This window comes from Chelonoidis abingdonii, chromosome 7, assembly GCF_003597395.2.
Source record: "Chelonoidis abingdonii isolate Lonesome George chromosome 7, CheloAbing_2.0, whole genome shotgun sequence".
In the NCBI taxonomy this organism is placed as follows: Eukaryota; Metazoa; Chordata; order Testudines; family Testudinidae; genus Chelonoidis; species Chelonoidis abingdonii.
The window spans coordinates 18,434,162-18,452,871 of record NC_133775.1 but is presented as its reverse complement, the minus strand read 5'-3'; the positions used below and the strand labels follow the sequence as shown (position 1 = coordinate 18,452,871).

Below are 18,710 nucleotides of genomic sequence, written 5' to 3'. Positions count from 1 at the left end.
AGGGGGAAGAAACAGGAGTAGAAAAACTGATTTACAGGAGAACAGTATTTGGATGACCTCTCTATCGTTCAGAAAAAGTTCCAGACATACTGTGGGGGTTTTAGACAGAAATGTTCAATAGGACTTGCAAAATTTAAAATGTTGTGGCCAGAATTAAGCAGGTTAAGAGGGGGTTGTAGCCAAATCACCACTGTCAACTAACTCTGACTTATCTTTCTATCTAGTCACTTATACTGCCCCATCACTGTAGTATCTGAGCATCACAAAATCATTAATGAATTTATCCCTTGTGTGGCAGAGCTGTATGTCATCAGGGCTTTGAAATACACCTCCACCCCGATATAACGTGACCCGATATAATACGAATTCGGATATAACGCGGTAAAGCATCCACTCCAGTGGATGAAAGCAAGTTTGATATAACGTGGTTTCACCTATAACACCGTAAAGATATTTTGGCTCCTGAGGACAGCGTTATATCGAGGTAGAGGTGTATAACTGATTTTGAGTGTTAAACAATACCACAAAAATGTGTGGTTTTTCCCCTGCCAATTGACATTTAAGGCCAAATACTGCTCTCAAAAGGTGCAGGACTTTCACTGGCATTAATTAGAACACTGTCTACAGATCAAGAGCAATACATGGCTGTAAGAGTCCTAAAAATATGGAAGGCACAGAAGTCTCGGAAAGCATGTTTGCAGCTGTGAGAAGGACAATATGGACAATTTTATGGACTGTTTATGAAGTTGTAAAAGATTGATTTCCAATGGAAAATACCCACATCTGGAGAAGCATTGCTCCAATTGATATTTTCTAGTGAAAACAATAATAATAATATGCACTAAATGTCCTGTTTTTCATGTTCAAACCACACATTAACTGACCTTACAAAACCCTGTGAAGTAGGAAGGGATTACCATCTCTATTTTACACACGAGTAAACTGTGACAGAGAGTAACTGCAGCAGGTGGATTCAGTATAAGACCCACAATTAGAACTTTATAGTTCTTGGCACTCAGTTTTCTACTCAGAACATGTGCCTCACACACAAAACTTGAAATGCACAAATAGCCATGAGAAGCATTTCTTCTATAGATGGACTATTAAACACAATTACTGCAAGCAAAAGGGACAGAAGAAGAATAAAGTGATGGGTGAGTGGAGGAAAGGAAAACATGGGAAGAAGATGGGGCGGTGGCGGATAGAAAACAATGGGGACGGGGAGCAGTATTTATCACACTATCGTGCTTTAGGCTACCCAGTAATTAGTGTACATATATGTATGAATCTATATTAAGAATAATGTTGTCTATGAATGTAGGTAGCTTCTCACCAAAAGCAGCAAAGAGTCCTGCTCTTTATAGACTAACAGACATATTGGAGCATGAGCTTTCGTGGGTGAATACCCACTTCGTCGGATGCACGTACAGTGGGTATTCACCCACGAAAGCTCATGCTCCAATACGTCTGTTAGTCTATAAGGTGCCACAGGACTCTTTGCTGCTTTTACAGATCCAGACTAAGACGGCTACCTCTCTGATACTTCTCACCAAAAGTTCAACATTACTGAACAGTTTAATTAAGCAGAGTAACAAGCTTACCCTTGCATACAGCCCAGGCTTCCTCATCACATTTCTCACCACTAGTCCTCAGTTCAAAGAAATTGTATTCTTCCAGGCTCAGAAGGCCATTTCCATCTAAATCAATCATTTCAAATATGTCTGATAAAGCTGCTCTAAAAGACAGAGAAGACAAGACAGTTTTTAAATGCTTCAGCTTCCTTCCTCACACTGTTGCAGTGAATGATCCAATACATTGAAAAATGTGTTTCCAAAGCAATGTTATCCAGACAGAAATGAATTCAGCAGCATAAAGGATACTGAGAATATATACTTTTATGACAGCTAACATGTCTCCTTGCAAAATGACTCACTTGAACTCTTTGGTAAGGGCCAGCTCTCCATCTCCATCTCTATAAACCAGTTTGGCTTCTCCAGTAATTTGCTTTTTTATCTTCTTGAGCTTACAGCCACTTGTGAATGGAATTAGCCAGTAAATACCAGATCCCAGTTCACCTTTCCACATAAACATCTATTCTCAATGGAAAATGGAGAAATCTGTGAGCCATTACAGTATTTATCCAAAGCCTGCCTTCATTATTAATATTCCCACAATAATGATCAATTAACAGAAGGTTCTCACTGTTAGAGCCCCCATATTTTCTTTCCTTAGAGATGGCAAATCCCAACAAAATGCTTTTCATGCCAGTATATAGACAGGAGAACTGGTGGATCTGCTAGTTGTAGTAACATATACATAGCTGTGTAGGACTACAAGCAGCCTGATTGGAATGGTTCAACATTTCTGCTGCCCCACAGATTTTTAACCAATTTAAAATTTTAAGCTTGAAAATAAAATCAAAACAAAACACTTTTCCTGCCAGAGGAGGCAGGTTGACAAAACAGCACCAACTTTCTCACTGTTTCCCCCTGAGAGTGTAAATCAGCTGCAGACCGGCTCACAATCTGGCCCTGATTCATCAACCTGCATCAAATTTGCAACAAAAGTTTTGTGTGGTTCCTTGTAAACGTTCACAAGCAACAAGAGGTGCAAGAGAGAGGCTTGTCACATGATTAAGGCTCAGGGCTAGGATTCAGGAGACGTAGGTTCAATTCCTAGTTCTACCAAAGTCTTCCAGCGTGGCCTTATGCAAGTCACTTAGTCTTTCTCTGTTTCAGCTCCCCACTTGTAAAATGGACATAATAGTTCTCTCTTATTTATAAGATTGTAAATTCCCCAGGCCAGGGAGTGTTGCTTGGTTTATGTCTGCACAACCCTGCCCCAAACTCATTTCCCTGTGGCTTGATAGCTGAGGAGATGATTTCACATTGTCATTTCTCCCTCTGTTGGTTTTACCACAGGAAAGGAGCATGTACCAATGTGTAACTATGGCTGGACTCAAACCATGGCAGAGGGAAAGAGGAGTGAAGGGAAAGTCCATGAGGTTGACCTTGTGGTGTTTTGACCTCCTGCAGCCAGAGGGAAAGTGGCTTTTGAGGGTGAAACTGAGCTTCCCCAGGCAAATCCCTTGAATCTTGGAACATCTGTACAGAGAACCAGCAACTCAACATTTTTCCCTGGCCTACCCTTTGGGAAAACAGCTCTTCCAGGAGCAACCGCAACTCTTCTTTACCTGTGCATTGCAATTCCCTGCACCTCAGGTGTTGGGGTTCGAAAGGTGTGGAATGAAGTTAATATTGCTAGGAATAACATTAGCTTCTGCTGACTTCTGTGGCGGTAGCCCTGACAGTTTTGCACAGGAAGATGCATAAAGCAGTTGTTCCTCATTTCTGCCTTCTCACACCCCTGGGCATGTTGCCCTCTTAAACCTGTGCAGCTCCAAACTGTGCTGTGTTGACACATACATAAAGATTTTTTTTTTTAAATCAACATGAGAAATGTAAGGAAAATGTCTGACCTCTTTATTTTGTGCTTCAGTAAAGCTCACAAGCTGTAGGTTTTCTTGGCTTTCATTTTCCTTGAGAACATACAAAGCTGTGTCCACTGATAACCATGGAGAAGTTTTTCCTACAAAACAAAAAACCCTCAACCACCCAGCAAACCCCACGCCTCCCCAAAACCAAACACCCCTCTCCTTCCCAAAAACACAAATATTTGATATTTGCATAAATGTAGGGCATAATTCTCACTTCTGTTCCACACTGTGAACCTTTCTATTATATATTCTGTGTTCATTTCACATGCAGAACTCCCGCTGACCTCAATGGAAGAGCTGCACACAGAATGAGTTTATAATATGCTTTTGAGATCCCCAGGGTATATCAGAGCAAAGAATTTGCCCTTAGTTTTTGACAGTGATTACTGTTAAAGGTCTCAAATGCCAAGTGTTTTTGGTAGCTATAGAAGCTACACTAGTTCCTTTCTACCAATAAATAACAACACTGTTTATTACTTTTGTTACTGAACAAGACATTCCTAGCATTTGCAATTAAAGTTATGTCAACAATTGAGAGTCCCTCTTCGGAGGGTCTGTAAATCTTGTTACAATTTACTTTGATTGGAAATGTAGCTTTTGTTTATTTAATAGCGTGGAAAAATCTTAATAAACAGAGCAATGTGTCAATGTGTATTCGTACTATACACTGTCAGTGAAGATCCCTGGTAGTTGAATACCAAACCAGCATGACTGTCCTCAAATAATTCACAATTGCAACACATGCTCAATTACTGTACAATGGAGCACATATCTGGAGTTATTCTGGGGGTGCAGAAGTCTCTGAAGGATAGGACACAATAATTGTTGAGCTTTACCTTGCAGGCACCTGAGACACACACACACACAGAGTCAAAACCTCTATTTGATTTGTACTAGGTCCAGTTTGAATGGAGGCCTGATCCTGTATATGCTACTATGCATAATTCCATTTTATTCCATCTGATTTTGTGCAATTTCTCAAGCCCTGGTGCACTCAAACAAATTAGCTACTTAGTGGTCTTCAAGTTAACAACAAAAGCAAAACCATAGTACAAGTTCAGTTTCCCTCCCATCTAGCAATTCTGTGTGAGTTAATGTTAGGTTGTTGCTACATACCACAAGCATTGCCCTCTCCTTTGTTAAAACCTCAAAGATTTTTTCAAAGTTCTCATAAAAAAGGGAATTGCTGTTCTACTAGACATATTCCTGCTTCATATGTAGTCAATACACCACCTCCTTTTTCTCTGTCAGATGCGATAGGAGCTTTTGATTCTCAGCTATGTCTCAGAATCATTTGCAGAATAGCAGCAGCCACTACAGAAGATTCTCAGCCATGTTTGGGACCCAATAGCATCTGTTACACATGACTGAGCAGAAAAAAGTGACAGCTTTTTGGAGAAAAATGTCCAAGCCAGGTGACTGGATGCACTGCTGGGTGAGCTAGTAGAAGGAATAGAGCGAAGAAAGCTTTCGAGCTTTAAGCTGGTCCAATAAAAGATATTACCTCATCCACCTTGTCTCAGAGCAACCCCTGGCAGTTCCATAGGGTATTCAGTAGGACATGTCAGTTTCTGAGACCTCCCTGCTGATTCTCCAAAGAAACAAAATATAAATACGCTTACCTTCTAACTGGCTAAGGTTTAAAGGTTTAATGGTGATATATATTGTTGACCTTTGAGGTAAGTACAACCTATATTTATGAGTAATGATTTCACCATCTTCCTCTAAGAAGAAGCATCCTTTGGACTGTGCACACTGCCAATCCTGGAAACAAAACCAAATATATATATTAGAAGTTCATCTTGGTCTTTAATGCTTTTCTCTCAGTAAATTATTTTGGTCTTAGCTTCAGCTGGGTGAATACTGCATAAAATCTCCTGCAATACTCCTTTGAATTTTTAAATAATTCAATTAAGCAGCAGGTACACCTCTTTTGTATTCGCTTTCTGCGGATATTCTAGCAAACCTGCTTCACAAATTTTACTCTCAGCTGCTGAAATATTTGTGGAAAGTGAATTTTGAGCTACATAACTAGCCAATTATGTGAACTCCAAACTGAGAATTTCACACTTGAATATGCAATTTGAAAACTGTGCTGTTATTAGTTCCATCGGGTCATCCAATCAGGGAACCCAATGAACTGGCTGAACAACCAAGAATTCTTTGTTCAGACAAGTCACAAGCAAGGTAACATTTGTCAAATAAATTAATCATGAATTATTCACTAAAGATACTCTTTTAGAGCCCCCTTCAGCTATGCATGAACTTAAATCCACCTCAGTTCAGAAAAGCATTTAAGCACATGCAAAAGTCCCTTTGAAGTCACTGGGACTAATGCACGTGCTTAAGTTCTTTGCTGAATTGGGTCCTGAGGCACAGATCCTCAAAAGATATTTAGGCACCTAAGTCCTATTCATTTCAAGGGTTGTTAGGCATCTAAATAACTTTGGGGGATCTGGGCCTGAGAACATATAGCTGCATCACCCTCATAAATCTAACACAAGTTGGTCTGACACACACACTTCATTCAGGATGCAACAAATTGACAATTTTCTGCAATATCCTGAATGAACTTTACTGAATTAAAATAAACTGTATTAAACTTTTGGGGTCCATTGTATTAAAAATGCAACTGCGTATGTGCTATTGTGGAACTTTATGTACATCCAGGGGAAGGGTAAATAGGAAAACGGGGGTGATTAGGCAATTAACTCAGGTTGTGACTCTCCAGAGAAACCATCCCGCTGGAGAGAGCTGCATATAGTAGATCAAACTAGATTCTTCAGAGACCAACAGACAAAAGAAGGGGGTTTGGATAAATAGTCTGGTTTTAAACTGGTTCATGGCCTTTTTCCTGATCCAGCAAAGGGACAGGTCTTCTGGTCTGTGGAAGGCCCCAATCCTTAGGATAGGGTTAAAAGGACTGGACCCATTGAAGCCTAACAAGACTGTGTGCTTGATCTGAAGCTGAACTGGTAACCACAAGGTTCCCCTTCAGTGGGGGAAGAGAAGGAGGGTTAAGAACTGATCCTGCTAGAGTCCATTTTAAGGTTGGGGTTTATTCTGGTAAGCTTATTAGCATGTGTGTATGTTCTTTTATTGTTTTGAAATATGTTTTCTCTGTAGTGTTTTTTACCCTATGAATAAAGCAGGCTTGCATAGGAAGTCTTTGTGACAACTTATATCTGTAGCAATTACACTTATCTGTCTTGAAAGAGAAGCAAGCAGGGACATTTGGGCAAAGTGTCTGGGCTGGGCAGGGAACTGGAAATACTCCAGTCAGAAGGGAGTGAGATGTGTCTCCTCCCAGCAATAGCTGGGGAGCTGGAAGCCTGAGAATGGGTACACTTGCTGGGTCAGTAAGGGGAAACCCAAGTGCAGTTGCCATGAACTCTGACACACGGCTTGCCAGAATTTGGTTAAAGTGGATATGAATTCTTCTCCCTCTTCCTACTGAAAACAATTAAGCCAGTGGAAAGATAAAAAAGGAAGATTGCACTATTTGCGTACAAGGTTTCTAGAGAAGTTATGTTGCTACTGCAAAGATACAACAACAATTATAGACTAGGTATTTTAAAAATGGCATGTTCCAAATTTTCCCTCAAGCTATCACTTGGAAAACAGAAACAAAGTCATTATAGGAGTGTTGTCACTGGATGTTTCCAACCTTGAGGGAAGAAAGGAATAACTGATATTGCCTATTTTTGAAAATCCCTCAAGCTTTTTGTGGCTATTTTCCTAGCAATGGGAGAACACTATCTTCTGACATTTTAGTCTATTGACATTGGTTTTGAGCACAGCTTAGCTTCTGGAACCTTTCCATTGTAGTTTTTGCATCTCATCTGTTTTAAACAACAATAAAACAGAGCATAATAAATACAATGTTTCTTGTAAGGATAATGCACCATAACAACAGTTCATGATAGATCCGTGTCCCTTGGTAAACTACTTATTTAATTTTGTTCTAAGATATTGGTAATTTTCTATGGCCCTTATTCTGTAATCACTCCTGGACTTAGAGACAGATTCTCCATTGCACTTCACCTTATGTGACTTTTTACACCAGTGAAAGTGAGTGTAAAATGCAGCCATTCTGACTAGACAGCGTTTTGCACTGGTGTAACGACTACACCAAGTGAGGGGCAACACAAAATTGGGCCCATAGCGTTTGCTACCCTAAGTAGACTAATGACACCAAGTACAACACTTGGTAGTGTTTGCGGCATTGGGCCCTATAAGTAGATCTGCCCATTCATAACTGCATATCTCTAATCAGTCACTGAGTAACATAAGTCTTCCTTTGGGACCCAATACTGCACCACAAAGACAACGGAAGCAGAATCAAGCCCTTTTATAGCTAGCATCTTTCATCTGAGGATCTAATGGCATGTTACAAATTAAGACTCACAATATCACTTTGAGATAAATAAATTTGCTTTAATTATCTGTAAAAAGAGTATAAAAGTACAGAGAAGTAAAATTTCCTTCAGCAAGGTCATCACAGCTATTGGGAGAAAAAACGTTCTGCAGATCCTATCAAAAATATTTTCTCTACTTCCACATACAGCCTCTGAATCATTCATTTATTAAGAAACAATTATACAAAATAATAGAACAACCCCAAAAAGAAACCAGAGAAACAAATCCAACTGAAACAATAACTTCAAACTGTAGGAAGAAAAATATTCTTAACAAAATTTTGGAAACGCAGCTTTATTTTTATAAGCTAATATGGGTGAATACTGATAATTCTGAATCTTATGATACTGGTAGCATCTGGAAACTATTGTAAACGCAAAGTACTTTATTATTGTACATCTGTGATGCAAGCATGTTGACAATGCCATGTGAATGACCTCAAACTTGACCCCTAGTGACAATTATTTCAGCTTCAGCATCCAGAGTCTTTGGTAGCATATACATTATCTTCATTTCAGCCTGCCAATCATGCCAAATTCTGCTAACTTATAGTTTGTAATGTAGACCACTTTTTAGTGGTAACTGAGACTATGCTCAATTCACTTTTTTTTTTTAGCCCTTGAAAAGAAGCTGATGATAAAATGTATGTTTCAGCAAAAGAACAGGAATACTTGTGGCACCTTAGAGACTAACAAATTTATTTGAGCATAAGCTTTCGTGGGCTACAGCCCACTTCATCGGATGCATCTAGACCAACTGGACATACCAGTGAGGAGATAAGTAAGTATGACACAGGAGAACATTGACAAGGTGAGTTGTTCCCTTACTACCTTCCTAAGGGCTCTAATTAATTGGAGGAAAAATTGTTTTTGTGACTACAAGATTTTCTCTTAATTTATTGCCTCTTAGGTGGTAGGACAACCCTCACCTCTTCCCGACTGGTGTTCTCATGTATGTAAATTATTATAGATCTCCTTACTTATTTTTTCCGATCTCTGCATTACGATGAGTGGGTCTGCTTCCCGTGAAAGCTTGAATGATTCAAACTAAAATCTTCGCTTTAGTCCTCGATAGGTGGCCACCAATATCCTGGTTCTTTTTTTGGAGGATGATAGAACTATACTACGTCTACTAGAAAGCTCTGTGGCGTCACCCTGTGGAGCATCTGGACAGAGAAAGTGTCGATATTTCACCGCACGAAGCTTTGGGTGCTCCAATACTCCGTTTAGTCTTAAGGTGATCCTGTCTTACACAGTTGTAGGGTTGAATAGAATTGCTCTTCTATATCTTCTTTTGCAACTCCTATAATGGACGGTTTTGTGTACCAATCAGGTAAGACTAGTTGTCACCTAGCAGAGCACCAATCCACCGGCGGATCAGGGTGAATTTCCAAAATCTTATATAAGATGGTGAGGGAGTGGTTTTGTGTGTGGTGGTTAGTTTTGGTTGTTGTTCACTCTGGGGCTTCGCAGAGGGGAACTAGTATTTGCAACAGTTTCTCCGCTCCAATCCTCTCCGATTACGAGCGATATTTTGATAGGAGTATCAATAGTGAGTATGGAGTTAAGGCGAGTTAGCGTCTTATGTTTTGTGTCCTTTCTTTATTTGCACAATAGGGTATTTGGTCTGGGCAGTGTTCCAAATTTGTATTCCTTCGCTTGAGAAAGGTCCTTTAATTATGTACTTGATGATATGTGTGCTGGAGGGTATTCCCAGTGTCTATAGCTGAAGATCCCGTACATATTCCATCTTAATATTACAAAGATAATTTTACTGGTTTTTTCTTTAATTAAAGCATTTTCTTGTTTTAAGAACTGATTGTTATTTTTTTTATCTGGTGTGCTGTCCCCAGGAGGAACTGGGTCTTGGTTCACCAGGGAATAGTGTGGTTGGTGAGAGAAGGAGGAAGGCGGGGAGAAGAGGTTATTTCTCTCTGTGGTTGGAGATACTTTCTCCTCAGGGAGAGCTCGTGAGGATGGGGAGAAGAAGTGGAGCTGTGGGGAAGTGGTGTGATTTTATCATCCTCTGTATTTTCAAGATCCGAGAGTTTGGATCACAGTGTATCTCCCAAGCTAAACTCAGTGACGTGGGTAGCTGGGTGAGGGCAACAGTGAGGGAAAGGTTTTACATTGCCTTGCTGGTACAGATCAGAGAAGGGTTGGTACTTGAGGGTTCCCGGGACAGGTTTGGGGACCAGAGTGTACCAGGCACTGGAATTCCTGGTTGGTGGCAAGCGCTACAGGTATCGTAAGTTCCTGGTTCTTGACTGAGACTAGAGGAATTTCATGCTGGTACCCATATTTTGGACACTAAGATTCAGAGTGGGGAATTATACCATGACAGTGCCACAGGACTCTTTGCTGCTGTATGTTTTAGAATTCTTATAGAGTCTTTTTTCCATTTAAACAGAATTTCTCAACCTACACTGTACCAAAAACTCTAAGCTCAGATACGCAAAGCTCCATAGGTATCTGGAATTGCAATCTCTAATGGGAACTAGGTATCCAAGTCCCTTCCTCTAACCTACCGTCTTTACTGCAGAGTTCTACTCATATAAAAAACTAACATGCTAGAGTTCTTCTTATTTTTAAAATCATTTCAACAGGAATTAGGAGAGATAGTTAGTTATTTGGTTTTTACCTATAGAAAGAAAAAGACCTGATCTCAGTGAGACCCCTGAATAGAGTCTGTTCAACGTTTTATACTGCCCTTTACCAAACAAATCCTGCCCCCTAGAAATGTGATGGGGAAGAGTCACCTAACCTGCAAAGAACAAATGGGGGAGAGAGAGAGAGAGAGAGAGGTGAAAAACAACTGGAGATCAGTGGTGAAGGGGTTGAGATTGAGTGGAAGATGGAGTTCCATAAACCTATAAAAGAAATTAGGATCAACATTTTAAAATTATACTAAGATTAGTGTTAACATAAATCAGTGCTAAAGGAAGAATGTACAAGATAGCCTCTTATATCATTACTGAGGAGAATATTCCTCCCCAGGTGAACTGTTGTTACAGTATGCACATAACTTCTATTTACCCTAAAATCCTTATGCCGCAAAATGAGATTTGTCCTTGAAATTTGACACAGCTGATGAAATTAAACAAAAGCTCTTGGTTAACTCACTTTAGTCTCTAAACTTAATAGCTTACACAAATGTTTGAAAAACAAACAATCAGCATTTCAGGCGAGATGAAATTCAAGGGTTAAACTAATGAAATAGTAGGACTGGGTTTTAGGAGCTTTAAAGGTACACAGTAAATTGTTTAAAGAGCAGCCAAATGTGTTGTATCTTATCAAAAAAATACAGTAAATTATCACTGTCAAGGTTTTTTCCCCACTTTGAACTTTAGAGTTCAAGAAGTGGGGACCTGCATGATCACTTTTAAGCTTAATTACTATCTTAAATCTGGTACACTGCCACCAGCCAGAAGTCTGTGTCTGGCACACTTTCTGTTCCCCCAAAACCTTCCCTGGGGAACCCAAGACCCAAACCCCTTGGGTCTTAAAACAAGGAGAAATTAACCATCCCCCTCCTTTTCCCCCCAGACTCTCCCCTCCCTGAGTTGCCTTGAGAGGCTTACACCAATCCAAACTCCTTGGATCTTAAAACAAGGAGGAATTAACATAGTCCCCTCCTTTTCATTTTTCCCCTCGGGCCACCAAATCCCTGTGCAGTTACATAGACGCACTGGATTTCTCACACAACATGATAAATAACAGGTACTAGTAAAAATTATCTCAATGTATAAATCAGGAATGTTGGATAAATGCTTTTTTACGTTTATAATACTCACAGTATTCATATAGACTTAGAGGACAGTTCGCCCCTCAGGCCGTGATTCAAGTAACAGAACATACGACCAGCAAAAACCACATTTACAAGTTAAGAAAACAAACATAAGACAGCCAACCATGCCATGCGCTATACTACTATATTGGAAACATGGAAGACCACTCGAATTTCAGAAGATGGGAAGACCTGGTGCACAGGAACACACAGCACAAACAAAAACTTCCCTCCACCAAGATTTGAAAGTATCTTGTCCCCCTATTGGTCCTCTGGTCAGGTGTCAGCCAGGTTCACGGAGCTTCTTAACCTTTTAGAGGTAAAAGAGACATTAACCCTTAACTATCTGTTTATGACAATCACATACAAAAATGCCCCTTAAAAAATAATTTCCTACCTCCCCTTTCTTACTTGGGCAGGGGTACGCAAACTGATCCGCAGACCATTGCTGGTCTGTGGGGAGCCACCTCACCACATATCCGATGGTTCTCCTTGTTTCCAGCTGTAACATCACATTAAAAAAAGCTACTACTTTCCTACCATTACTTTTTCATGTTAAGTAATTTAGGGAGTTATCACAAGGATGTGCTATAATCCCAAAATGCAGGGATTAAGTGGGTCCTGAGACAACTTTTCTCCATTCAGATGCAGTCAACACTATGAAATAAATTGAGAGCCCTTGAGAATTCAAATACTGGCTTGTTATGCTTAAACAGAGCATGAGGTGGTGCTATACTCTCTTTAACTTATCAACAATATCACATTGCAAAAACATGTGAATTATACCTTCCTGGCTTGATTTTCAGCCTACATATAGTGTATTTTATTTCAATTCGTAATGGAGAATGTGAAATGGAAAAGCACAAAATATAAGGTAAACTGGAAAACATACACTTATGTTTACTTTAATCAGTGAGAAAACATCAGAAAAATGTTTATTGCTTTCAGTACCCATCACCGTAGAATACTTAATTTTATGTAAGTCTTATATATTGGCATTCCAATTCTAAAGCGTTATGGGGATTATAGGAAATGTCTAGTTACCTACACATAAATGCAAATAAAAGGCATCTTTTAGTGCAAGGGACTATTCATACACTTCAAGCAAAACAGAATCCTACTAGTTCCACTGCAAGAGGCCCCTCCACATGGAGGGAGCAGAATTTATCACTTCAGGAATAGGTCACGGCAGTATCTTGGCACATACTTCACTAAGAATTGAGTTGGTTGTGCTTATTTTTTGTTTTTCTCCATTACATTTCAATGCAGGACATGAACTGCATAAAAAACAGTATATAACTATGTTGCTTTGGGGTAGAAGGCTCCTCTCAGATCTCTTTTTCAGTATTCTGCTATATGTCCAGGTCTCCATTGATGTCAGTGGAGAGCTTCTCACGTACACAGAGAGCAGAATGTTGAAGGTGAGCGTTCTTGGCAGGAGAAGCTTGTTCTCAGTGATACACTTGCCAGATGCACCAGTACAATATGAAAACAGGATACAAGGCTTTCATTTTTTTTTAAAAAAAGGCGTTTTATTTAGTCTTGCTTTAAATCTGCATGGAGAACTAACTAAATAATAATGGTTCATAGAAATAAAGAAATGTTTTACATTGTTGTTGTACAGTTTGTTGTAGGATGTGTCTACACTGCAGTAGGGAGGCGTGATTCCCACCACAGGTAGACAAACTTGTGCTAGCTCAGCTGGTGCAAGCACACTAAAAATAGCAATGCAGACGTTGTGGCATTACTCGTGGCTTGGGCTAGTCACCGAAATACAAGCCTGCCCAGCCCCCTGGGGTTTGAGCTCGGCGGCTAGCCTGAACCACTGTCAGTGTTATTTATAGTGCACTAGCTCAAGTCTGTCTACCCAGACTAGGAATCACACCTCCCAGAGGCAGTGTACACATATAGATAGAGTCCAATAGGTTGCTTATCACCATCTATACACCTTCCACTAATACGCTCATAACCACTTATAATACTATTCATGTCTGGAACATGCGTGTGACAGATTATTAACGTACCTTAATGTGACCGGCTTCACAACACCCCTGTGAATTAGGGAAACATTTTTATCCTTGTTTTACAGATGAGAAGCTAAGGCATGGAGAGTTGAAGTGAGTTGCCCAAGGTCACACAGGTAGTCTTTGGAAGAGCTGGGAACAGAACACAGTTCTCCTGACTCCAGACTTGTGCCTGAATTGACCCAAGTGACCATCCTCAGCCCTCATAAGACTTAACAATATTTAATTTTTTGCAAACTGTTTTTACCTGGCTATACTTGATGCCTGATTCTTGTTATTCTTTCCTGAGTGGGTGCCACATAGAATATGACCTATGCAGACTGCAGGGAGGGGAAGCTTATCTATACAGTTTGCTTTTGAAAAAAGAGGCCCCTTTTTAATTTTTCTGTGGACACAGACGATAAATAGCTGGGAGTCTGTGGTGTTCCTTAAAATAATTTGTTAGATCCTTAAAATACTGGACATGCCTTTCTTTGAATTTGTCACACAGCTCCACTAAATAAAGAATAGTTGGAAGGGTTATATTGTGCAGACGGTACAATACGCTACATTTGTCCATGGCAATTTTAATGTATAAAGGTTCAAAGTGTTCTGAATTACACTATGTTCAGCTATCAGACAGTAACACTAGTGTTGGTCCAAGTCCACCAAAACAACACTTTCTAATTGTCCCAGAAAACAGATGAACCATGGAGAAAAATAAACGTGAATATAAAAAGAATGAGAACAATGTATGCTCCTAGGTCCTGATCCAAGGCCCAAAAAATCATTGGGTGTCTGTCCATTCATTTCAGTGGGCTTTGGCTAGGGCCCTTAGGTGGTATGGATTCAACAAATTAGCAGTGCCAGTTACATCTGTTTATTTTTATTGACCAATATTTAGTTTAATATCTGATGAAAGATATGCTGGTAATCACTAATGGTCACTTTCTGAAACTGCTTTTCATTAAAACTTCATTTGCTTGTGAAAATAAAGAGGAGTCCAATATTGGAAACCTATATGATTTTGCACACTACAGATCATGTTTGAACATGCTGGAACTGTGGTTAAATTGCATGGGAGTGCAGGTACCTAAACAGATTGAAAAAAAATTCCTCTGAGATCATGTTTTTAAATTTTAATATAGAACAAATGTCACTATCCAGCAATGTTAAAGATATAAAGGACTTTAGAGTTCAATAACAAATATAGAGTTGTTATTTGAAACAAAATGTACCTCATGAGAACAATCAGTTCAGTTTTCTAGCAGTAGTTATACTATGTGGTCATAACCATTTTTTCCCTTTTACACAGAGGTCTCAAGGTGCACATTTTTAATGTATCCTAGCAATTTCCAGTTAATGTTTTATATTTCTGTAGCTATTATTTTCTGTTGAAAGAAAACTAGTAAAGGTTGAGTCAAGAAAGGGAAAACAAAGGAAAAAGATCAATATTAACACTCTACAAATATTGACTTAACGAAGTGACTTTGTTGTCTTTCTCCCATAGGAATTTATATTGAATGGGTGATTTATTTAAACAAAAATACTTATAGAACATATTAGTCTAAATATAAAACCAATATTTGCAGGCTACAGGATATATTTACAAATTAATACTCATTGAACTGAATATGTTTGGAGATCTGTTATTTATTTCCAATTACCATTCTTATAAAGGTTTATGATATAAATCTTTCAGACTACTTAACCATTTAAAGTTCTCACCAATCTAATAAATTATTCAATTTTATATTTCTCAAAAAGTCATTATATGTTTTATCCAACAGTGGTTTCATTTATAAAAATATACTTTGTTTTATTAAACCTTCACACCTGAAAAATTATTTTGAGTAACTAGATGTCAACAAAACCAACAATATATAAAAATATTAATAATATTTTGCATCATGAAATCTCTCTGTAGTGTACAGCTGTCCTTGACAAACTACTAACATAAGAGAAAAATATCAGAGGAAAACTGCTTCTATTTAACATGCAACAACGTGTGTGCTTAAACGAAAACAGCATAATTTAAACAGAACTAACATACACAGTACCTTTACTGTGTTTGGCTCAATTAGCTCTGAATTTGTGTTACTGCTGGTGCCCATGCCGATAGTGGAAGAAATGGATGCCTTGCAACTTTGGGCTGATGAAGGGCTTGAAGAAGTTCTGTTGTCACCTATAACGTAGATATTAATTTATTTACACTGGCTGTTTTCCATTGTTTCAGAATGTTACAAATGGTATTTGTATATCTTTGCATTCAAAGTCACATACAAAAAAACTAAAACTTCATTAAAATAAACGGAATTCTCGTATCATTATGTAATCACTTGACTATGGACTTGTACTACTACCACCATCTGTCTCCTTGTACATGTCAAGCAAGAATTCTTTACATTCCTTCTAGACCAAACAATCCCAGTCTTTTCATTTCCTCGTGTTGGATTTCTTTGCATTTTTTCAATTTCAGCATGATTTTTCCTTGAATTGAAACAAAAAATGACCGATAAGCTCTATGTACAAATGCAGGTATTTCATATACTGTCATTATAGTCCTGTAATCTTGGCCCTTCTTCAGTAAGGTATTGAAGTCAATAATACTACTCACATGTTTAAATACCTTGCTTTAAAAATGCAACCTAATATCTTTCCTGTTGATAAATGTTTTAGGCTTCATTTCTTATCAGGATATGAGATAAATAGCCTGACATACTGCAACATTTGTACACTTATTTTCTCTCTTCCCTCTGGACTATGTCACACAAGAATCAAGTGATTTTAGTCCTAAGAAAAATTTGATGGTCTTAGCTAAGAGATGCACCCAAAGTCCATTTGAGCAAGGGGCTCAGAAATCCAAGTGGCGCTTTTCTGTGGTTGCCAAAGTCAAAATGATTATTAGTCAAGTCTGTGCTAGTATGAAAAAAGTAAAAAAAAAAAAAAAAAGTTACTCAACCTGCTGATTCACTTGGGAGAATGGGCCCTGAGTCCTGGAATGGAGCTTCCCTGCATGAAAAGTAAATACCTCTCTTTGGTGCTGGCTTGTGATCAGTTTTCCTTGTGGTCCTTGACGATGGTTTTGATATTGGTGATGTTGCTCTTTCAGAGGAGGCTTCAACTTGACTTCCAAATTGCTGATGCCTCAGTCTACTGTCAACTTCTAGTTTCTCTAGTGCAGTCTTACGACATTGCTCACTGGTTGTCATATATAATTTACAAAACTTTGCACAATAAAAAAGTGAAACATTCTTTAATACAGTTTTAGGGGAAAACACACACATTAGTAATCACAGGATAAATCAATAGATGAAATCTAGGTTCTCTTGAAGCACAATGCTCATTTTATTTTCATGAATCAGAATGACCACTCTGAAGTGACATAGTAAAAATGGAACCTTGATTCAGTAGAGGTCGCACTATAAAGTGAAATTGAAATATGAATTTCACCCCAACAGATGATTTATATTATCTGCTAGACATTTGTGGACTCGTTTTTATGTCTAATTTTTAATGGAGGGTTGTTGTTTTTCTGTGAAACTGTGTTTATGGTGCAAGTCTTTTGTGGACTGTTGACTGTTCAAAATTTAGTCATTGCTTAGAGGTTCAATTTGAAATAACATAAAACTGAAGAGATATTCTATTTTGAAAAATAGATGCTGAGTACACGCAATAACCTCTCCCACAAAAGAAATTGCACATTAGTCAAGGAAGTATTTATAATATAGATTAAAAAGGCTTTACAGTGCTAATCCATGCTGAATATCCAGGTTTGCTCTCATTTGCCACCCTTGACTGCTACTGCTGCCAGTCCCACCCCTGGAACCAGGTTGTATCCTTGAACATAGCTAGGTTCACAAGTACAAAGTGACCTTTGTTTGAGGATATTACTGAAGGAAGTGCATTGTGCGCCAGGGAAATGGTGCTCCCATATTATCTGTACAGCTCCTAGCACAATGAGGTCCTGGTCTATGACAAGGTTTCCCAAGCACTATGGCAATACTAATAATAAATAAATAAATAAATAAATAAATAAATAAATAAATATGAAGCACTTTGGGAACCATATCACCTGCACCAGCCCTCCCTCTAGCACTTGGTAAACTGCAAACCTCAAAATATCAGCACTAAGACCTATTAGTGTGGCTTAGGAAGTAGCTATTGAATTTGATTAATCCAATATCATATACAAAAGTATTGTCTCCTTGTTTACCATACCTTGTTGTAATCAAGCTTGCCATTGCTGTTTACATCAGCCAATTTAGTGATGGCATTCACTTCCTCTACAGTCATCTTCTCACCTCTCTGTGATAAACAGTTTAAATGTCAGTTCCTACTAAAGAACATTGTTCACCGACATCACTGGTTTGAAGATTACACAAAGGAAATAAGTATACTTTAACATTCTTTCCAGAAATCTTATCCGCAGCACATTTACGTTGGTCTGAGTTTGAATCCCCAAAATAGTGATCAGCATTGTAAATGATATTTAAATATATTTGAAACACTACTAAATACTTGGAAGAGGAATAGCTAAGCTCATGCAATTTAAGGTCCCATTCCACAGCCCTCCATGTGTGGAACTAATGTTGACTTTAGTAGGCGTACCAGGCACTGAGGATTTGTAGCATAGCAACTCCTAGTCAATTAAATTAATATTTATATGCAACCCATGCCAGCTGAGTGTGGTGCTGTTCCCCTGCAGTGGCAACCAGAGCTCACTCCAGCTTTTTTGCCACCCCAAGCAGTGAAGGGGGGGAAAAAAAAAAGATAAAGCCACGATTGGCGGCATTTTGTCGGCAGCTCTGCCACGCCACTTCATTCGGCGGCGGCAGGCCCTTCGCTCTGAGGGACTGAGGGACCCACTGCTGAATTGCCACCAAAGAACTGGACACGCTGCCCCAAGCACCTGCTTCCTTGGCTGGTGCCTGGAGCCGGCCCTGGTGGCAACTAAACCACTTAGAGATTAATGAGTCTACCAACAGAGAGGTGGCTTTTAGCTA

General features: G+C 38.9%; 1 protein-coding gene across 2 annotated transcripts in view; it reads right to left on the bottom strand.

The window, feature by feature from the left end:
* Positions 1-18,710, bottom strand: part of EFCAB7 (EF-hand calcium binding domain 7) — a 42,729-nt gene that overhangs the window by 13,147 nt on the left and 10,872 nt on the right. Inside the window, exons 4-10 of one of the 2 annotated variants that reach the window (XM_032795476.2) lie at positions 17,926-18,012; positions 16,736-16,931; positions 15,765-15,889; positions 5,119-5,260; positions 3,479-3,588; positions 1,934-2,091; positions 1,602-1,735 (exon numbers count right to left, since the gene is read on the bottom strand). In XM_032795476.2, the coding sequence (XP_032651367.1) occupies positions 1,602-1,735; positions 1,934-2,091; positions 3,479-3,588; positions 5,119-5,260; positions 15,765-15,889; positions 16,736-16,931; positions 17,926-18,012 (952 nt within the window). Of the gene's footprint in view, positions 1-1,601; positions 1,736-1,933; positions 2,092-3,478; positions 3,589-5,118; positions 5,261-15,764; positions 15,890-16,666; positions 16,932-17,925; positions 18,013-18,710 lie in introns of both variants that reach the window. The other variant, XM_032795475.2, reaches the window with a different exon arrangement.